Source organism: Sciurus vulgaris (genome assembly GCF_902686455.1).
Source record: "Sciurus vulgaris genome assembly, chromosome: 14".
NCBI lineage: Eukaryota > Metazoa > Chordata > Mammalia > Rodentia > Sciuridae > Sciurus > Sciurus vulgaris.
The window spans coordinates 92,925,976-92,946,723 of NC_136475.1; the positions used below are offsets into that span (position 1 = coordinate 92,925,976).

At 43.9% G+C, this 20,748-nt stretch overlaps 3 protein-coding genes across 4 annotated transcripts in view; 1 reads left to right on the top strand and 2 right to left on the bottom strand.

Moving 5' to 3' along the window:
- CPSF3 (cleavage and polyadenylation specific factor 3) overlaps nt 1–6,093 on the bottom strand; it is a 33,688-nt gene extending 27,595 nt beyond the window's left edge. The window contains exons 1-3 of the mRNA XM_079111552.1: nt 5,890–6,093; nt 2,368–2,431; nt 1,154–1,251 (exon numbers count right to left, since the gene is read on the bottom strand). Of these exons, the coding sequence (XP_078967678.1) occupies nt 1,154–1,251; nt 2,368–2,431; nt 5,890–6,029 (302 nt within the window). The 5' untranslated portion in view covers nt 6,030–6,093. The remainder of the gene's footprint in view (nt 1–1,153; nt 1,252–2,367; nt 2,432–5,889) is intronic.
- A 101-nt stretch (nt 6,094–6,194) lies between these two features.
- On the top strand, nt 6,195–19,276 carry ITGB1BP1 (integrin subunit beta 1 binding protein 1). The gene is made up of 8 exons (XM_079111581.1): nt 6,195–6,329; nt 9,378–9,487; nt 10,564–10,665; nt 11,750–11,828; nt 13,485–13,621; nt 15,472–15,564; nt 16,022–16,171; nt 16,593–19,276. The coding sequence occupies exons 3-8, from the start codon at nt 10,594–10,596 to the stop codon at nt 16,662–16,664; spliced, it is 603 nt and encodes a 200-aa protein (XP_078967707.1). The 5' UTR covers nt 6,195–6,329; nt 9,378–9,487; nt 10,564–10,593; the 3' UTR covers nt 16,665–19,276.
- Nucleotides 17,254–20,748, bottom strand: part of ASAP2 (ArfGAP with SH3 domain, ankyrin repeat and PH domain 2) — a 138,306-nt gene continuing 134,811 nt past the window's right edge. For both annotated transcript variants that reach the window (XM_079111587.1, XM_079111586.1), the window contains one exon: nt 17,254–19,663. In XM_079111587.1, the coding sequence (XP_078967713.1) occupies nt 19,589–19,663 (75 nt within the window). In that variant the 3' untranslated portion in view covers nt 17,254–19,588. The remainder of the gene's footprint in view (nt 19,664–20,748) is intronic.

Genomic DNA, 20,748 nt, shown 5'->3' on the forward strand with positions numbered 1-20,748 from the left:
AAAAGAAACAAAGATTGTGTTAATTCTTAATATCTTATTCACCAGGTATTACACATAATGAACAGAACAGAACAGAACACTGAACAGAAGTTCTGTCTAATAATTATATGAGGATCCTTTCAAACAACCAGAAGTAGGTATGTGCATACAGTTCTTTTTATAACTTTATTTTTTTATGAGGTGCTGAGATTGAACCCAGTGCCTCACATGTGCTAAGTAAGCACTTTAACACTGAGTCACAATCCGAGCCCATGCATACAGTTCTATCTAATAAAGAAAAAAGATTTTAAAAGCATACACATACATATATGTATATATCTGGTACGGTGGACTGAACCCAGCGGAGCTTAATCACTAAGACACAACCCCAGCCCTTTTTATTTTTTTATTTTGAGACAAGGTCTAGCTAAGTTGCTGAGGCTGGCTTGGAACTTGCAATCCTCCTGCTTCAGTCTCCTGAGTGGCTGGGATTACAAGCACGTGCCACTGCACCTGGCTTAAAAACATTTTTAAAAACAGCAAAAAACTTTTATCAGTGAATAATTAAAGAAGGGAGAAGAATAGAACCAAACCAACTCCTTGCAACCAGAATTATAACAAACATTTTAATGGAATAAGTTGAAACTTCACTGTTTATAAATGAAGTTCTTATAGAAGAATGTGATAAGATTGTGACCTCAAGGAGATGTCCTATAAAGGAGATGTCCTATAAAGAGGCTTTCTTTGGCCCAGGTTTGATAACAATTGAAAGTGAGTATCTCCTTCCCACTCACTGGATTACAGTGAGTTTTCTAGACTGTGATGACAAAACAAAGGGTCGGTTTAGATCTAGGTATCTGCAATATGCTTCCTAGTGGAAAATATGTGGTGTTTTTAAAAATCAGGTGCAGTGGTGCACACCTATAATCCCAGTGGCTCAGGAGGCCGAGGCAGGAGGATTTCAAGTTCAAAGTCAGCCTTGGCAACTCAGGGGACACTGTCTCAAAATACAAAAAAGGGTTGGGGATGTGGCTCAGTGTTTAAGTGCCCCTGGGTTCAATTCCCAGTATGGTGGTGGGGGTGTTGGGGGGATGAAATCTTATAATCTGGTAAAGAATGATCTTGACAGTAAAAGTTCTAAAAAACCAGTATTGTTATTAAAGGAAAAACTTACTGACTAATTAATAGTAGATCAATCTCAGCTGGGTCAATCAAATCAATATAAGGAAGAGCATCCATTCCTTCTAGGCCAGGGTGGATCCCACAGTCCAGCTGAAAGACAAAAAGAGACACAATCTCGTACATTTTATGAAAACTCATTCAGCAAATGGACAATAATTAAACTGATCGATTCTGTATGCCAGAACTTGGAACACATATCAGCACTTTAAAAGTGGTTTATGTGCCATCAGCAACTCTAACTTCCTTGAAAGGGCCTGGTTCAACGCCCAGCACAACAAAAACAAAAACAAAAATTTATTAAATCCAACTTCTCAAATTTAAAATATAGCTCAACTTAGGGGCATAAGATGCAAAATACAAAACATCTTTCTAGTTACTTTTAGTGTTTACTCTAAAAATGAAGTCTTTTTCAAGAATTCAGAAGATGGTGGGCATTTTAAAAGCCCACAGATGTATTACTACCAGGTCTGACTGCTGTGAGAAGAAAGTAGAAGTGGGGCTCTTCCCTGGCCAGGAAAGGCATTAGAAGATAAATTCCTAAGGGCAGGTCATTGGGGGTTTACTTACTATACAAGGTGTTCCTACCAAATTAACACAATGCATGACTAAAAAGGTGACTGTGTCGGACTACACTCATTCTTGTAAGTCTGGGAGGAGCAGAAAAGAGAAACCAAAGGAACATGCAAATGAGCACCTCAAAGCCATCTCCTCTAATCCCTCTACCTCTCAGGCAAGGAAGTGGGCTCAGAGAAGCAGAGGGGCTAACTACTTAGGTAATCCAGGGTTCAATCATCACAAGCTGCGCAGATGGCCAGAGCTCTGTGCATATTCAGTGAAGTCTGTTCCTTGCTGTCTTCCACTGGGGTGGGGCAGCTGGCTTGGCCAGACATTCTGGGGATGGAAGCGGGGCTTTCACGATACAACGGTTCATTAGATATAATTGACAGTTTTATAATCTTACAATATATCTTCTTAGTTTACTTAATGTTTTGACAAATTACCTAGTAAAGTGTGTGTAAGTTCTTTTCATTAACATTATTCACTGTAGATTACATACACTATTACGTTTTTCTGGGAGCTAAACCGATAACTGGTCTACTAGAAAAGACCTAATATCCAATACAGACAGAGCCACACGCTTAACGCATGCTTAGCATGCACAAGGCCCCAGGTTCAATCCACCACCACCACCATTGTCATAATTACCATTATTTTTCTTCCTTTAAATTCCAGAATAATACATGATCTTCCCACTTCTTGCCCAGCTCCACTGCAAACATTCAAGAGGGAGAAAAACAAGTGATAAAAACAATCAAACCAAGTTCAATAAATTTAAACTTTTTTATAATTTAAACTGCATCCCAACTGTTGACAGCATTCCCTTAAAAATTTCAAGACAGAGGAAAGTTCTACAAACCTACAAAGTGAGTAAAGAATAGTGTCCGCTTACGTAAAGATGAAAAGTAATCCTCAGAAGTTTAGGGATTCTGCAGTTGTCAAGAGTGATATAGTTCTGAGAAACCTGAAGGTTAAAGTCAATCTTCTGAATGTTAGGATTCACTTATGATGTATTTAAGACGTGAACTAGTGGCTGGGTAATTACATAATACTTTTAGAATGAGCATTTAAGTATAAAGTCCTAGCACTTTAGGCTCCTTCATTTTCTGTAAGATCATAGTAAGCATTTACCAAATAACTTAAATTTACATATTAATTTCATTCATACTGTGAATTTCAGTTCCCTTTCCTTCTACCTTGTTATTTCAGTATATTTTATACCAACGCTTTCACAAAGAAGCATAATTTCCCATTGTCACTAGGTGCACCTTAAGCCAAACCTCACCTTCACCAATTCCCTCAAGTTCTTTGATGCCTTTCCCAATCACAAGCTCTCACAGCTCACTCAAGCCTCAACAGTAAGACCGTCCACTTGCTAAGCACTGTCCGAATGGCCTACAGTACAGAAATGCCTTCTACAGGGACCCTGGCCTCAAGGAACTCAGTCTCTTAGACAGACATGAAATGGATCTACCCAAGCTGGGATCCTACCTCAGAGCCAGCCAATAAAGATATCAAACCACACATGGGAGTGACCATGAATTCCTGACCTGCCACGTTGCCTCTAAGTGGTCCTAGCTCAGTTTTCTCTTTTGGCTTCCAGGTAGTTGAAAGGTTCTCCCCTTTCCTAAATTTTCCAACCCTCTTACCCTCTTCTTCACTTGAGGTATGGCTATCATCTGCATTAAAAAAAAAACAAACATAGAATCCAACTTCGCTAGCCAGCCCACAGATATCTGTTTGCTCCCATTCCTCTTAGAACAGGCCTCTTTCTAAAGTGAATCGTCACAGAGTCCACACTTGACATTCTCTTCCCTTCTGGACTGGACACTGCTGTCCCACTGACATCTTCCTCACTGTCTACTACATCTGGAAAAGTCAATATACAGAGAAGGAAAACAGGTTAGTGGTTACCTACGAAAGGGAAGTTTGGTGAGAAATGAGTGGGACTGTTAATTGGTACAAGGTTTCCTTCTGGCGTGATGAAAAAGTTTTGGAATTAGACAGTGGTGATGGTTGTACAATTCTGCAAATATACCAAAAACCACTGACATGTATTTTAAATGAGTGAGTTATATGGTATGTGAATTATACCTCAATAAAGCTGGTAAAAAAGTAAATTTACACCAGACTACCCTATCTTCTGTACTCCTTGAGAGAATAATGTGCCCGACCTAGGAATCCAATCATCCTTATCTGAATATTTCTTTCTGTTCTGCATTCCACAACTATCCCTACAGGTAATATCTGATCAGTTAGAAAATCAAAGATTTCACTTCCATGCTCTCTCAAAGCCAACTCTTCCCAAACCATTTCTTTTCAATCATTTCAAGCCCTTTATCTCACTGATTAGAGGTCTCATCACTTTTACTTGGATTATTTCAATTACATCCCAGTAGATTCCCTCCACTAAATCCATTCTTTATTCATCTGCTACACTACCACAAAGAGTGGTCTAAAATATAATTCCCATTACATCTCATGCTTGCCTAAAATCCTTAGTTGGCTTCCTTTAACTGACATAATAAAAGCCCAAACTCTTTAATATGTATAAGGGGTCCTTCATAAGATGGACCCTGATAGACCTGCTCTACCTCATGTCCTAACCTGTTAGCCACAGCCCTGAGGAAACTGGCCATGAGTTGTGAACACTCCTGCTATGTCATTTTTTTTTTTTTTTGGTTGTGGAGTAACCAGGGACTGAACTCAGGTGCACTTAACCACTGAGCCACATCCCCAGTCCTTTTTTTTTGTATTTTATTTAGAGACAGGGTCTTGCTGAGTTGCTTAGGGTCTTGCTAAATTGCTAAGGCTGGTTTTGAACCAGCAATCCTCCTGCCTTGGCCTCTGGAGCCACTGGGACTATGTCATTTTTTACTTGTGCCACTTCTGCTGTAACACCCGAGCCCCTACACTGTCTTTACCCATTCTTAGGTACGTAGTTCACTTATCCCATTTTCCAGGAATGCATGAGATATCTTTCTCTTCAATCTGTTAAGAATTTCTTTTCCTTAACTCTTCCAGCAGTCAGTGCAATGTCTACCTGTGCTCTTGTATCAGCTATCATTTAGTAAGCACTTACCAGGGTCTCTACTCCTAGCAATATGCATTATTATTATCCCCACAGAAACAGATTCAGTGCAGTCCTAGTAAGTGGTAGAGACTGAATTTTAGATCTGACTCCAAAGTAAATGTCTCCTATTTTTCTAAGTTCTCTCCAGTATTTTCCACTCTGCACTCCAGTTGCCTCCAAAATGTTGAAATCAATAACTCAGCCCTCTGTCTTATTTGTATCCTCAGTGCCTGGTGCAGTGCTTGACACTTGCTGGGTGTTTGCAGAACACACAAGAAGACAGGTATGAACTAAGCATAAGCCTTGGGTCTGTGTCTCCAGTAGGGGACTTGACAAATCCTTATTGAATGAGGGTGTAAAGCAGATATTTTCTACCTTTTGAAAAAAGCACATTCGTTTGATGCTATCTACTTAATAATGAACAATAAACATGTTAGTGCAATTACTCATCTATAGGAATAAGTTCTCTTTGTTTACATTTCTCCTAGTCAACATCCCAGAATGCAGAAGGCCACCTCCACCGAAAGACCAGTTTTATAGGCAAAACAGGGATGAGTTTTTGTCCTTAACTCGTCTGTTTTTTTCTCACGACCAACTTCCTACCTTATTCTGCCAGGATCTGAGCTTTGAAGGTAAAAAAGCACATCAAGTCCCTAACTTACTTCCTCTCTCTCACATCTTGGTACCATGTCAGGTTCTGGGGATAAAAAATAGGTCTGGTTCTTCCTTGCACTGTCATGGCCTTATCCAGGCCCTCCTGTCACCTGTCGGTTCCCTCGTGGCCCGACCTGATGTGCGAGATCCTGTTTCTATATGAAGGCGCGCGGCAGAATGAATTAACTTTGTTTCTTTCTTTCTTTTCTAACCCAACATACCCTCCCCTGAGACTGAAGAAAAGCAAATTCCCACTCAACCCAGCAGGCCCTTTCTGACCAACAGGTCTCCAAACCCCTGGGGCCTGGCCGGCCTGGCCCGCAGCTGCGGACAAGGGTCGGCGGCCGCCGCGGGCCCGAGTGGGGCGACGGAGGCCGGGCCCGGGACCCCTCCTCGCTCTCACTCGGCCCGCGGTCTCACGCCCGGTCTCGCTGGTCCCTTACAGGGGTCGGATCAGCAGCTGATCGCTCTCTTCTGCAGGAATCGCAGACATCCTGGAAGTCTGAGGAGGAGCGTGGGACACGCTGCCGGAGCCTTTCTGAGTTGGAAGCACAGCGACCGCAACCACACAAGGAAAGCCCATCTACCTAGAGACAGCTTCCGCCACTCTGGCGCCCGCGGCACCAGGCCCCTCCCCTCGACTTCCGGTCGGAGTGCCAAGTTTAGAGGTTCCGCGCCGCGCGGAGCCCGGGAACTTGGGGCGGGCCTTGAAGTCCGCGCCTGCGCACCCCCGGGGGCGGGGCCTGGAGGACGTGAGGAGGAGGACTGGAAAAGCTGGCGCTGGAATTAGAACTGGAGTAGCCGCGCGGGTGCTGGTGGCTGGTCGCTCCAATTCCAACTCTGCGAGGCGCAGGCGGCCCGGCTATGGACCCGCGTCCGCGAGGTGAGAGCCCGGGGGCTCGGGGCCGGGCTCTCGGGCGTTGGCGGGAACGCGGCGCGAGAGCGGCGCCGACCGTCGGGACGGATGGGTGGGGCCCTGGGAGTCCGTGGTGTCTTGGGGACCCGCCCTCGCCCGGCGGTCCTGTCTGCGGGCGCGCGGGCAGGGGAGCGGCTGGGGAGGGAGGATGCGGGCGGTCGATTCTGTGGTGCAGAGCGGGCGAGGGCGCTGGGGATGGAGCGCCGAGCTGCGGGCCGGCTCCGGGCCAGGTCCGCGGTGCCGGGAGCAGGGCGAGGCGTGAAGCCACTGCCTTCTCGCGCTTGCTCTTCTCCCCTTTGCACGGCTGCATTGGGGCAAGGGTTGTGCGTTTACTGTTGCATCCTTTGCACCAGTGACTTGTGCGAGGCAGGTGGGTGTCTAGAAAGAGCTTTGAAACCAGCTTTGTCTGGGTCCCAAACTTGGCCTGCAAGCTTTTAGCCTGGTGACCTTGGGCACATCACTGGATCTCTTGGCGCCTTGGCGACCTCTTGTGACACGTTGTCCTACTACAACCGCAGTGGTCAGGTGTAGGGGTTAGTGGCTCCTGGTTAGCACTGACCAGTTCTCAGATTCACGTAGCAAGTCCACTGTTGTGCAGTGGCTGTACAGAGAGTAACAGCCCTGTCTTTGGCTAGTTTGGAGAGAGTTATAAGTGGTAGCAGATTGGAATGCTTTGATTAGGTTTATGTTCAAACTGCGGGTCCCTTAGCTCAACCTGGACAGCCAAGGTTTTCTAGAAAAGAAGCAGCCTGAGATGAGCTGTGAAAAGTAATAGCCAGTGACTAAAAGGTGAAGAGCATTCTAGGTGAGAAAATGGGAGCAAAGCGTGGGAACACGGAGCACAGTGCTGCGAGAACCAGGCCAGCTTTGCGTGGCTGAGACATGAACTACACGTGCATCAAGTCGTGGAATGGGTCATGGAGGTCCATGCAGGTCCTGATGAAGAACTTTGACTTTAGTCTCTAACTGTAGGAGACCAGTGGAAACGTATCAGGCATGCTAATGGTCTCAGATTTGTGTTTGAAAGAAATCATTTAAATCCTTTTGAGTGAAGTGTGGTGGCAAGGAATCCTGTAGGACAAAGCCCCTTCTCCATGAAATATCCTCAGCAGGTTTGTGGATTCTTTTAGTTATATGCCAAAGTCTGTGTACTTGTACATTTTGGAGGCTGAGGATACACCACTTTCATCAAATGTTGAAAAATTCGTTGTGTAGTTGTGTATACCAGTGGTCTAATGATGATGTGGGGCCTGTTCAAGAAGCTGGATTAGAGAATTCTGCAGGTGTAAACAAGGGATCTTGGTGCCTGATTGGATATGGGGGCAGAAGGACAGAGAGCGATAATTTCCCTAGAAGAGGGAGGAGCAGATCTGGAGGAGAAGATCCTGTGTTCGGCTTTAGGCGTTTTTGCATTTAATGAGCCTGTGAAACATCCAAGTGACAATCAGTATTTTTGGCTTCATTTTTATACATGAGTAATTTAAAGGCAAGAGTGCTTTTCTTAAGAGCATGCATCAAAATAGAAGCAGATGTCAAAGACTTTAATAAGTGCTTTTCCCCCCGCTAAACTGGATTAAAGTTGAAAACCAAGTCTTCTGGAGTTGCAAAGGCATTATAGTGGTGCCTTCATAGAAATACGTGTATATTATGTAACGGGCTCTCATATCCATGGGTTTCATATTCTTGGATTCAGTCGACCCCAGATGGAAAATATTTGAAAAATATTGCATTTTACTGACCATGTAGACTTTCTTGTCATTATTCCCTAAAAAGTGTGGTATAACCACTACTCCCCTAGCATTTACATTATATTAGGCACTCTAAGTAATCTACAGATGGTTTAGCACCTACCAGGAGCAGGGATAAACATTGGTTATGTGTAGATACTATGTTGCTTTACGTAAGGGGCTTTAGCATTGAGGATTCTGGGATTCACAGGGCTCCTGTGTTTAAATGTTACATACCAGCATTTTATCTGGTGGGTGGAGACCACTTCCATGTACTTGGTGCTGCTGCAGTAGCCCAGTTTTGTGTTGACCTGGGAATAAGGCTCTCCTGCCATCTCTCCCTTGCTGAACAGCTCCTGCGATGGCAAGGCATCCTCTGCAGCTTCCTGCAATATCCATCTAACCTGGTCGTTTCACTCTTTCCCATGCAGTTACTTTCCCACCCATGGCCAGAGTAATTTTTAAAAACAAATCTAATCATGCCCCTTGACTGCCTTTCAAGGGCCTCTACCCTTCCTGTTAAGCCCAAATCAAACCACATTGTTGGCATGCCCTGCCAGGCCTCCTGTCCTGCCGTGCGGTGTTGGCCTCCTGCTGTCCTCACACCAGCATGCTCCTTGGGGACCCTTGTGTCCACCTATCTACCCCCCATGCCCGGCAGCATATCCCCCACTCGTCAGGCTGCCCGCCTTCACTCAGGCTTCACCCGGAGGGAGGGTGGCAAGTTGCAGGCAGTCTAGGCAACACAGTGAGACCCTGACTCAAAATAGAAATTTTAAAAGCCCATGCAGGGGGGCACAGATGTAGCTCAGTGGTGGAGCACTCCTGGACCCTGGGTTCAACCCCCAGTACCCTAAACAATAAAACAGCCCCCTCTCTTCTCTGATCCCTTCCCCTCCTCCTTAACCTGCTTTAACTTTCCTCATAGGAATGATTGTTCTCTAATATGTTTTACGTTTGTTTTTCTTGTTGGTCCATCTACTCCCTCTAAAAATACACCCCTTGAGGTCAGGGGCTTGACCGTCCTCTCTCGTATACCCCCAGCACCTACTAGCTGCTCACTGATCACCCAGGAATGAGTGAATGAATCAGATATTGCTGCTCCATAAATATAGCAAAGTATAGAAAGAAGTGGGTGATGTGCTGATCATAAAAACTTGGGCTTAGTGGTCAGATAGCCGGTGACCTAGTAAGTGGACTGAGACTGTGTCCCCAATACAAAGGAACCTTATGTAGGACCAGGGCTTTTGTTGTCCACCGTGATTTCCTCATCCTCCTCCTTTACCAGGCGCACTGCTTCTCTGAAAAGACTTGACCACGTCCGAATGAAAGGAAGCTGCTGTGCAGACTGCTCTCTGTGGAGCCTTTGAAGACGATAAAGTACTGTTCAAGTCCATAGTAAGCACATTTCCTGTTCCTTTTGTAGAGATCAATTTTTGATAAAAATGTTAGGCTGTTTTATTCATAAATTCTCTTGAAAGTTGGGTCCACAGTTCCCGTATCCATAAAATACAGATTATGTCCCTGCTTCCTGGAGCCGGAGGCAGTCTGTGGCACATAGCTGGCCCTTAGGATCATCTGTGAAGCAAATGGATGTGTCACAGGTTGCCAAGGTGATAGGCAGACGGTGTGTTGGACTTCTGTGACCTGCAACATCCTGCAGGTTAGCGCTCCAAGAAGAATGTCTGCAGTTAGGAAATGGGAAGATGCGTCTAACAGTTGCAAGGCACTATTAAAAAACTAGATAGGCGGGGGGGAAAGATCCAAGTAGCAAGACTTAAAGTTATCTCCTTGCCTGGCCTTACTGGAGTGTGGAGGTGAGGAGTTGGCAGCTGGGAACGTTTTCACATCAGCTTTTACTTAAAGATTTTTTCCAGACTTCAAGAAAACACTCATCTCTGTGCTTTGTTTTAGTCTCACCAAATACAGAGTGTGAACCTGGTGCAGGGACTGAATCCCAGCACCTTGGTGGTGAGCCAGTGCAGCTTGAGTTTTGAGAACTTGAATCAGCTGGAGTGAGGACTGAGCTTGAGCACCAGAGGACGCAGTCTTACCTATGTCTTATCTATGCTCTCCTCGCCTCCTTCTCGGACAGCATTTCTGCCTCAGTTTATTGTGTGTGTGTGTGGTGCCGGAATTGAACTCAGGGCCTCACACATGCTAGGCAAGTGCTTTACCACTGAGCCATATGCCCCAGCCCTGGGTTAGATTTCTGTAATTTTTTTTTTTTTAATGTGGTGCTGGGGTTTGAACCTGGGGCCTCGCACACATTAGGTAAGTGCTCTGCCACGCAGCCACTACATCCCAGCACAGCTTTTGGTAATGCAATAGGAAAAAAGGAATGAAAACAAAAACAAAGAGTATCCGAGGAAAATATGTACGTTTTAAGTAAATTGGTTTTCACCTCTGTAGTGCCTAGAGTGTCTGATGTTGCTTTCCTTGATGTTACTTTGCTAATAATATTGTTCTTCTAGGCTCTTCTCTGGATCACACTATGGTGAAAAATGTTTCGGAAAGGCAAAAAGCGACACAGTAGTAGCAGTTCCCAAAGTAGTGAAATCAGTACCAAGAGCAAGGTAGGGGACCTGGCCTGGAACCGAATCATAAAGCAGGGAGGAGTTTCTTCCCTGGAGCCGCACAGACGGCATTAACCATGTGGTTTCCCACAGCTTTCCAACTGCTTGAACCTTCATGTCCCTTTTCTGCATTGTTTTTGGTTTAATTTATTATGCCTTGATAGATTTTTCTGAAATTCTTAAATCCAGTAAACTAGATGGGACACAACTAGGAATGGTCTCATCGAAACAAACACTGATTTAAAATTCTTTTAAATAATGTAAATTGTAGATACTGAGGGGCACCATCTCTTGAATTCTAGAGTTCGTTGTGGATGTAACAGTGTTCGCATAGCAATGAACTTGGTTAATACCTGTATATGAGACTTTTTAAATGTAGTTTGTAGGGGTGCTTAGGTTTAATTTATGCAAAACAAACCTTTTGAATCAAAGTTTTCACAGATGTTATTTCTAAGGACACAAAGCATACCGAGCATAGGTGTGCAGAACAAACTACTTGTGTCTGGGAATTTTAAACTTTGGCCTAACGGCATGTGGGTCAGTAAACCCTGATGGTTAAGGCCCAGCCTGCTGGTGAGCCTGGTACTGCTGTGGGCAGACCCGAGTGGGGATACCACATGGGGAACAAGGAGGCTGGACTCAAGATCCTAAGGATTTACTAGATGTGATCTGGGGTCAGTCACTTACCTCTGGCCTCTTTCCTTGTTTGTAGACAGGGACCTTACTCCCTGCCTGGCTTTCCTGTTGGGGTTCATTTTGGGTTCCATGGAAATACTAGGGAAGCAGGCTGCAGGTCTTCCCGGAGGATGTACACGTCGGGCATCTGGGAAAGAAGGTAGAGGGAAGGCTTAGGCTCAGACCAGATGTCCGGTGCTGTGGGATGAGCAGCTGCACTGAGGTGTGTTTTGACGTTTGCTGGAGAGTATGTCTTCAGGAGAATCTCTTCAGTCTGCTGCCTGAATCACTGACCCGATTTTATATGTGTCAGCTCAGCTTAATAATCTGAATATGTTTAGTAGTGACCTCAGAGAACCCAGGGCTTCTCACTGTGTAGCTTCTTCTTGACTGGCTCTCTGCTTTTCAGTCTGTGGATTCCAGTCTGGGGGGCCTGTCCCGATCCAGCACTGTGGCCAGCCTTGATACAGACTCCACCAAAAGCTCAGGTGCGTGAAAGGGATGATCCCGCGTGTCTCTGGCCCAGTGTAGCAGGTCTCATGCATTTGCAGTTTTCTTCTTTCCTCTGCCATTTTTTGGGGGCATACTAGATATTGAACCCAGGGTGCTTTACCACTGAGCTACATGCCAGTCCTTTTTTATTTTTTGAAACCGGGTCTCGTTAAGTTACCTAGTACCTTCTAATTTGCTGAGGCTGTCTTCCAACTAGTGATCCTCTTGCCCCAGCCGCCCGAGTCACTGGAATCATAGGCATGTGCCACCATGCATGCTTCTTCTGCCACTTTTGACTAGAGCTTAGAAATGGACCAGAATTTGCTGGTATGCAGTTTAGGGTGTGGCATGGTTGGTGAAAATGGCGGCCCCGAGCTCAGGCACATGTGCCGTGTTCTTGGTGGGGCCAGGAGCAAAAATGTTTGAAAACATCCTGTGGCCATGATTTAGAAGTTTCACAATAGCTTTTAAAGGAATAGAATGGCAGAAAGTGGAGCATATTAGACTCACACTGTTTATGAGAACAGAACAAATGTACTGGTGATTAAATGTTAAGGAGCCATTTACCTTGTGGGCTACCTGAGATACACTAGCTCACGAAGGTAATTAAGGGTAGCATCTGTCACAGACCCTCACAAACTCTTCTGCAGGTACCTGATAGTAGTTCCTTAGAAATCAAAGTGTGGCTCCTACCCAAGCTCTATAAATAAGCTGGTGATTAATTAGAAATATTTACATTCATTTTCTTATCTAAAGCAGGGTCATAATCATAGACTAATTCATCTGTAAAAGAGAATGTTGTAAAGTCCAATATCTTTACTTCTAGATGCTTTTAAATTTTTTAAAATGTTGATATCTTTTTATTACACAACACAATCTAAGAGTAATCATATAATATTTACTTAGCATGGCAGATATCATACATCACCGTGGTCACTTGTCTTGGCTAGATTTTACAGCACACACCAGTTGCTGTAATAAGGGACTTCCTTGTCTGGCATTATTCCATCTACTTAAAAAAAAAAAAAAAAGTTGGTCTTCTCTGACTGAGTGGTAGAGAAAGAGCAGGTATCCTGAATCAGGAGAGAAAGTTAACAGTGAAGAGGGAGCAGAAACCAGAAGTAAGCATCATTATGCATTATAATCACTCAGCTGGGCAAAGTGGCACACACCTATAATCCCAGCTGCTCTGGAGGCTGAGGCAGGAGGATCATGAGTTCAAAGCCAGCCTCAATGACTTAGCAAGGCCCTCAGCAACTTAGCAACACCCTGTCTCAAAATGAAACATATAAAAAGGATTGGGATGTGGTGCAGTGGTTTAGTGCCCCTGGATTCAATCCCCAGTACCAAAAAATAAAAAAGTACTCAATCATTATCCAGTTGACATTTGTTTTTCCTATTTGTTGCTTTGAAATGAAGGTCATCAATATTACTTTATTCCTATTATTGAGACGTTTATACATTTAGTACACTGTGAGTTGCTTTTAAGTTCTTCCTTATTACATCAAGAAATTTTGCATCTTGAAATTTTGTAATTGAAGATTATATTCCAATGAAAGTCTATTTTTGATTTGGGAAGGGACTGAGGAAATCCTGCAAAGCAAGTATTTCTTTTGAAGTCTCATCAGTACAATTTTTTTTTCCACCTTTAGGACAAAGCAACAATAACTTAGATACCTGTGCAGAATTCCGGGTGAAGTACGTTGGCGCCATTGAGAAGCTGAAACTCTCTGAGGGAAAAGGCCTGGAAGGACCGTTAGACCTGATAAATTATATAGATGTTGCCCAGGTAAAAAAAAAAAAAAAATGTTTTTTCAGTTTAAAGACCAAACTGGTGACATGGCTTTGGAGAATATGTTTGCTCTTGGCCATTGGATGGCACTCTTCTGTCTTCTGGTGAAGTCACGATGTCATCTTGGGCTGGAGCTCCATGGCCATGGTTGGTTCAAGATGCCTTGGAGATGGAGTTGCACGAAGACAGTTTCTCTCTTCACACAGAGAGCGTTTCACTTCCCTGGGGCAGACCAGCATCCTTGTTTAAATGAGGAACTGATGTCATGACTGCTTCTACCCTGTACGTTTGTCTTTGAAACAGTCTGGCAGAACCTTGCCCCACGGAATGAGTTTCACCTCTTGGGAAACTAACTCATAGCATTGTTGACCTAACGTGTCTGCTTCTTCATGCCCTGTTTCCAACAAGAATGGAGGTGGGGCGGGATTCAAAAATATATCCAAGAAGATTAAAAAATAATCATTATCCAGGAAAATTAAGAATGAAACTGAAGATAAATCAAAGCTATAAAGTCAATGCATAAAATATTGTAAGATCTGTATACTCCTGAGGTAGAAGTGGAAGTGGATATAGTTAATCTTAAGTATGCACGATCTCTTTAATTACGGGGGTATTAAGTGTAATGACGCATATCTTCATGAAAGTAGTTATTTCTGTCTGGATTAAATGAGTGAATCTAATTTGCCATTTAACAGAGAGCTCTTAGTAGTCTGGGCTAATCCAATTAGTTATCCTAGCATTTAGCTTGGAATTTAAAGTCATTCCAGCCAGGCACAGTGGCACATGCCTGTAATCCCGGTGGTTCCAGAGGCTGAGGCAGGAGGATCTTGAGTTCAAAGCCAGCCTCAGCAACTTAGTAAGGCCCTAAGCACTCAGTGAGATCCTGTCTCGAAATAAAGAACTAGAGATGTGGCTCAGTGGTTAAACACTTTCAATCTCTGGTACCAAAAAAAAAAAAAAAAGGTAAGTTAAAGTCATTCCAACAAAGCATAAACAAGTAATCTCAGTAAAGTATCATGTGGAAAGATTGCTGGTGTTGCCCCTCAGACGTATGATAGGGTGATTTTCATTTCTGTAAGGACTGCTACATTTCTCATAGAGCCATAGAATTTTTGCTTGTTAAAATGCCATTATTGATAATAGCATTACTATTATTCCATGTTTTGGTCTTGGAATTGCTTTAAACATACTGTGAGATATGAATACTCTAATATAACATCATGAGGGCCCAGTAATTAAGGTATTTGGGCAGTTAATAAACTATGATTTAGTCTTCTGCAAAAACATTTACAGTACAGAACATCTGCTGACAATATTTATAGAAGACAAATTAGGCGATAAAACCAGGGAAGTCTGTTAGGGAAGTCTTCAGGCATCAGGTGCTGTTCCACTTATTTCTGAACAGCTCAGTTTTTGCTGACTAACGTATTTTGTGAGCCAGGTATCTGTTCATTGGCAGCCTCTCCTGAAGCCCCAGGGTGTGGGAGAGCCAGATATCTTGCCATCTGGGTAGGAAAGAAAATGATGAGAAAGATGATTTCTGTGGCCTGTCTTCCTCAGCAGTCCATGTCCTGACCCTGGTGAAAGCTTTTAAGTATTTTAAAATCTAAATCAAGACCTTCATTTTTCTGATGTAAGCATTCTAAGCTCATCAGCCTCTGTGGAGTACCCGTTTGGAAATAGGGTTCACATCAAGACACAGGAATGGAAGCGTGTGTGGGAAGCAGACTGAGCTGAATTTGTGGAGGGCTTGGGGTTGTGATGACCAGATATTAAAAGTAACTCAAAAGACTTAAGGCTATAACATAATTTTAATGTGTATTATGCATTTTATTTCTACTTTAAAGCAAGATGGAAAGTTGCCTTTTGTACCTCTGGAGGAAGAATTTATTATGGGAGTTTCCAAATATGGTATAAAAGTATCAACTTCAGATCAGTATGTAAGTAATGTCATTTCTTAAGGGAAATTTTTTCAGCAAATAGGGCATTCAGGCCTTTCAGTTAGGTCTTCTGTGGGCAGAGTGGCTGAGACCCATTTCTTAGGGCAAACAGGGGCTTCCTTTGTTTCTTCTGTGTATACAGCGCCCCCGCGCCAGGGTCCTGAGGCTTTTTCAACTTAGGATCCCGTATCATTCAAGAGCAGCTGCCTAGGAAGCCGGGCACAGATGGGAGTGGAGTTAGAAGACCTCATTCCCGTCTCTGTTTTTGAGTTAGGAAGGTGTGATCCTGAAGGCGCACTGCCTCCTAACTCAGCACACTGGAATGTCCCATGGGGTGAGACACCACACAGCTGCTTTCTGCCAGATCCAGGGATCCCGTGTTCTGCCTGGGAATGTCATTAGAATTGAGGCTTTGAACACTGCCACGACCTCTCTGAAGGCCTCCTGGTCTCTGCAGGATGTGTTACACAGGCATGCTCTGTACTTAATCATCCGGATGGTGTGTTACGATGACGGCCTGGGGGCAGGAAAAAGCTTACTGGCTCTTAAGACCACAGATGCAAGCAATGAAGAGTACAGCCTGTGGGTTTATCAGTGCCATAGCCTGGTAAGACTTGAGTTATTTGCCAAGTGCACGCACCCGGGAAGCATAGGCCAGCCAGGTGTCCAGGTGTGCCACAGGCTGCTAGCTTATCTCTGGCAGCACCGGGAATCACCTGGGCCTGGACGTTAACAGTTTGAGTAAACAGGAAGTAGATGAGGAAGAGTTCGTCCTGTCACCAAAGGCTCCCTCCATTCCTCTGTTTGGTCCTGCCCTGCTCTCAGGCCACAGCACCTGTTTACTGTCCACACTCCTCCAAGGAGGACAGGGGTCCCGTGTGTGAGGGAGCTCTGGGACAGGCAGGTGTCGAGGTGTACGTAGGGTTGGGAGGAAACCGGTTTAAGGGGTCAGGTGATGCCTCTGCTGGTTGTCAAGTTCAGGAAGCGATGTGTGTGCTCCACTTACTGTACCCTCTCATGCAACACAGGAACAAGCGCAGGCAATCTGCAAAGTTTTATCCACTGCGTTCGACGCTGTGTTAACCTCTGAGAAATCCTGAACTCTGCACTCACATGGAAGCCAACCTCACGAGTCCACCTGTCTCCTACATCATCTGCTTTCAGTCTGCAGTGCCGCACTATTGTAGGAGATGAGGTGGTACCCTGCTCCATCTTCCTGAAGTGCAACGTCTACACTATTGATCATTTGTTTTTGTATTAAGAATGTGTCATATTAAACAGTGAGTTAACTCTCAATGAACTGTCTACTTTCTAGGAGTAAAAGAAACCCCACTGGTCATTTTAGAATGCAAATCAGCTTAACACTGAAGTGTCGTGAAGTTCCCTCTGAATAACATGGATGAAACTGCCCCATGTGGCTTCCCCGTGACATGGTACCACTGGTTTGGAGAGGCAGGCAGAGCTCATGCTGGCTTGGAACAGTGGCACTGTCAACTTAAGACACACAAAGTGAATTTTCAGGAGTGCTGGCAAGATGATACGTGTTTATCTCAGAGTAAAGAGCACCTTAAAAGATTACTACTCGTGCTAAACCTATGTATTTAAAGGATCTCATGAATAGTACACTAATGTACTTATTTTTTAAAAAAGGACTGAATAACACTTTAAGTATCAAAAATAAGACCACAGCCATTTAAAATTACTTTTTATTTTTTTTTCCAGTCAAATGACTAGTTAACAAGAAGAGTAAACTTGAATTAAACATGCTCTAATTATACATCACTGCATTAAGGACAATGAAAATAAGAATCAGTTTAGGTCATACAATATATACAGTTGCGCTGCAACTAGACCGAAGTGATCAAGTGAATGAACTGAATATCCTACACCTCAAAACAGCATTCTAGGCTGCGTGTCCATATCCACCCTTAACAGGCCTCACAGGAACGACTAGTCTGTACACCTGTGAGTCGCCACCCCAGGAGTCAGATTCAATGGAAGGTGGCATGCCAAATGCCAGAATCCTGCAGCTAAAGTTCATGAAACATAAACTTTAAATAGATATCTACAGTGTTTTCCTTTCTCAATTTTTTTCTTTCTTTTTTAGAATTTGCAAACAGCAAATAAGTGGGAAAGGATATTAGTAGGGAAGTTAATAGAATTTCTCCTCTCACAAAAATACTATTAATTACTGCACAATAGCACCACCAAATTGTAGACTGGAAAAAAATTTCCTAGGAATTCCTTTTGTACCAGTGAACTTGATGATTAGTTTGGGTTTGGAGATCAAATATTCTGTGAATCAGCTCAATTACTTAGCTGGCCCAGGTCCTCAGAGGCTGATGATAAGGTACAGATGCGGGCTGTTACCTGGTTAGGAGACATAGTGCAGAATGCACCTGCTCCCTCTTAAATCTATGAGAGACCGGCTAAGTGAAGGGTTCAAACAACAGAATTAATAAGTAGTGAAAACAGATGTAGTGCTTAAAAAAAGAAAAGGCTTTAGTTACAGCTCAAACATGTTTTTGCCTGGAACATTGAAAGGCAAAATGCAACTGTTGTACAACATCACAACATTCCAGGTCATTCTCTCTGCCTTGATCAGAGCCAACAAAAACAATACCAAGAAAAAAAGGAAGGAAGGAGACTCCAAACACTAGAGTCTCCTGTGAAAAGGACAAGCTGCTACAATCAAATGTACCATCGTAACAAACGCAACAGGAGCGTTTGTGCCTTGCTTTCTAAGCCTACGGATTTATTCCTTTACTTCTGTTCCCAGCCCAAGTGGGCACCACATGTCTGTTTATTTGGAAAGAGTGCCAAAATTTCCAATATTCCTACTACGAATCTTATGATTTCTAAATAGAGGTATGACAGTCAAGGTCATAAACTAATGAGTTTTGTACTATCATGTACAACCTAATTCCCACCCCTTCCCCAAGTAGTGTACGTTTAGGAGCGACAAGATGGCCTTAGCAGAACTGGGAAGTTCAGGACAGTAGGACTGTATTACCTGGGACCTACAGATTTCTGACATATGCTCTTGAGTACAAACAAATGGACAGGTTAAATTTCAAGACTTACAGTGTAACTACCATTCCTGTTGGCATATTATATAAATACAAGACACTAAGCTGCGTGAATGTCCTCGAGAGCTAGGGAGAGAAGGAGTGACTACAGGAAAGAGCAGTGACCGTGGTTCTGTTCCAGGGTCTCTACTTGTGTACATCTGCTTTCTGAGTGATAGGGGAAGTCGAAGAAGGCAAATTCCAAAACACCTACAGCATAGAAGCTAGTTTAAAGAACTGTTTTGCAATCCATCATCCTTAGTTTTTAACCAAATTCAGGAAATGCAGTTTATATCACCTCCTGGAATGGAATGAATTGCTATCACCGTTCATTGTGATGACCCATCAATAGTTCTACTAAGTTTGTTTGCGACAGGTCATACACACATGCAGACGGTTGTGACAGCTGCAATCTCACAGCTTAGGGCTAGAAAGTACAAGGCTAATGTGTACATTTCCAAGTTGCTTTAAATTGACATGGGGTGGGTTTCAAAAGAATAGGTGCCTTTAAAGGTGAACTGATGGTATTTTATGGAGAGTCCAGGACTTTTGAAGCTTAGTTTACTGGCTTCCTAAAATCAAACTGTGCTATTGATCACAACTCCAGAATCAGGATAAGGAAAGAACAAATAATTTCCAATATTCTTCACTGAACATCTTTTTAAGTTAAGCATTAGATGCATCCTACAGATGCAGGACCTTGGTTATGTAGTTAAAACAACTTCAGTTCACCTTTTAGGAAGTTGCTTTTCCTAATAAAAGTAGAGCAATGTTTCATGAAAACTACAAATTATAAAAACAATTCACTTATATATAAAAATTGCCTTTGAGTTTTAAAACTTAATAGAGAAAATGGGCTACCATACAATTCATGAAAATGGTTGTCTGGCAAGTTTGGTACCAGTAATGAAACAAGAATATGGCTATTAAGGGAAAGGCTTTTCTTCAGTAGCAGTTTAGTCGGCAATAAAGTGCACAAATGATACCGGGAACGCCCCTTTGCGACTGGGGTCTCCATCGATGTGGCCAATCTGAAATGAAAAAAAAAATTGGGACTGTTAGAAAAATTCCAAATTGAAAAGCCCTGGAAGGCCTCACAGCACTGGAAGGGGAGACCTGCATTTGGGACGATTTCTGCCGCCAAAGCCTGCAGGGCTAGAGCAGCTGCGCTCTGCTGTCTTTTCCCTTTGGCTCCCCTCACATCTGCAGCAGAGCGTGCCTCCCTGGCTCAAGGGGCCTCCGACGACCCTCAAACATGGGGGTAATGCCTGGGGGCTTGTGGGGTGCTGCCTGATCCCCACTCCCCACTTGTCTAATTTTTAGTAAATGAAGAAACTGTCAGAAGTTTGTCTCAACTTTTTTTACTGTTTGGTGCTGAGGGCCAAGCCCAGGGCCTGGAGCAAGCCCTACCACCGAGCTTCTGAAACTGGCAGAAGATTGTTAGCTGCGAAGTCATAGGATGTGGACAAGGTGTTCATTTAAATTTCACCATGCATTTGTGGAAAGCTTCAATAAAAATCCCATTTTTTTCACTCAGGGTAAATTATATAAATTAGACCCAAGTTTGATTTCAACAATGTAAATTATGTAGGCAAATAAAAGCTTAGAAGAAAATTGTCAAAATATAAGTGGTGGGTTCTTTCAGGGGGACAAGCTGATTGTAGGCAACATTTTCTTTCTTCATTATACCTTTCCACATGCTCCAAGGTTTTGGAGATGAACAGGCATTTTCCACATGGCTAAGCCAGTTGCCAGGCTGGAGTCCCATCCATATGGAGGGTTGTAGGCAGGGAGGGGACCAGACCAGAGCTGTTTCCTTCTGCCTGCTGGTCCTCACAGCACTGGCTCCTCGCCCAGCCAGCCACACCCTGGAGCTCAGGTGGAAACAGGTGGGAGCGCTGCTAGGGACGGCAACCAGGACAGTGTCAAAACTCGCCATGTTTGACAAAGCGAAGCCACTGCCCTGAACCAGCTCCAAGGCATCCGCTGAACTGTTGGCATCTGAGCCCAAGCCCCACTGCGTAACCACGGGGGCAGAGGCCACCTAGTGCCTTATGCACTACTTTATCCCAGTTATGAATCCTCCCTGCTTCTGCAGGGTCACCATGTCATCTTC

Excerpts from the sequence above, each read along its gene's own strand:
- ITGB1BP1 (XM_079111581.1), top strand. The coding sequence starts at position 10,594 with ATGTTTCGGAAAGGCAAAAAGCGACACAGTAGTAGCAGTTCCCAAAGT. Across the intron at positions 10,666-11,749 it reads AAATCAGTACCAAGAGCAAG|TCTGTGGATTCCAGTCTGGG; the intron begins GTAGGGGACCTG and ends TCTGCTTTTCAG. Across the intron at positions 11,829-13,484 it reads AGACTCCACCAAAAGCTCAG|GACAAAGCAACAATAACTTA; the intron begins GTGCGTGAAAGG and ends TTCCACCTTTAG.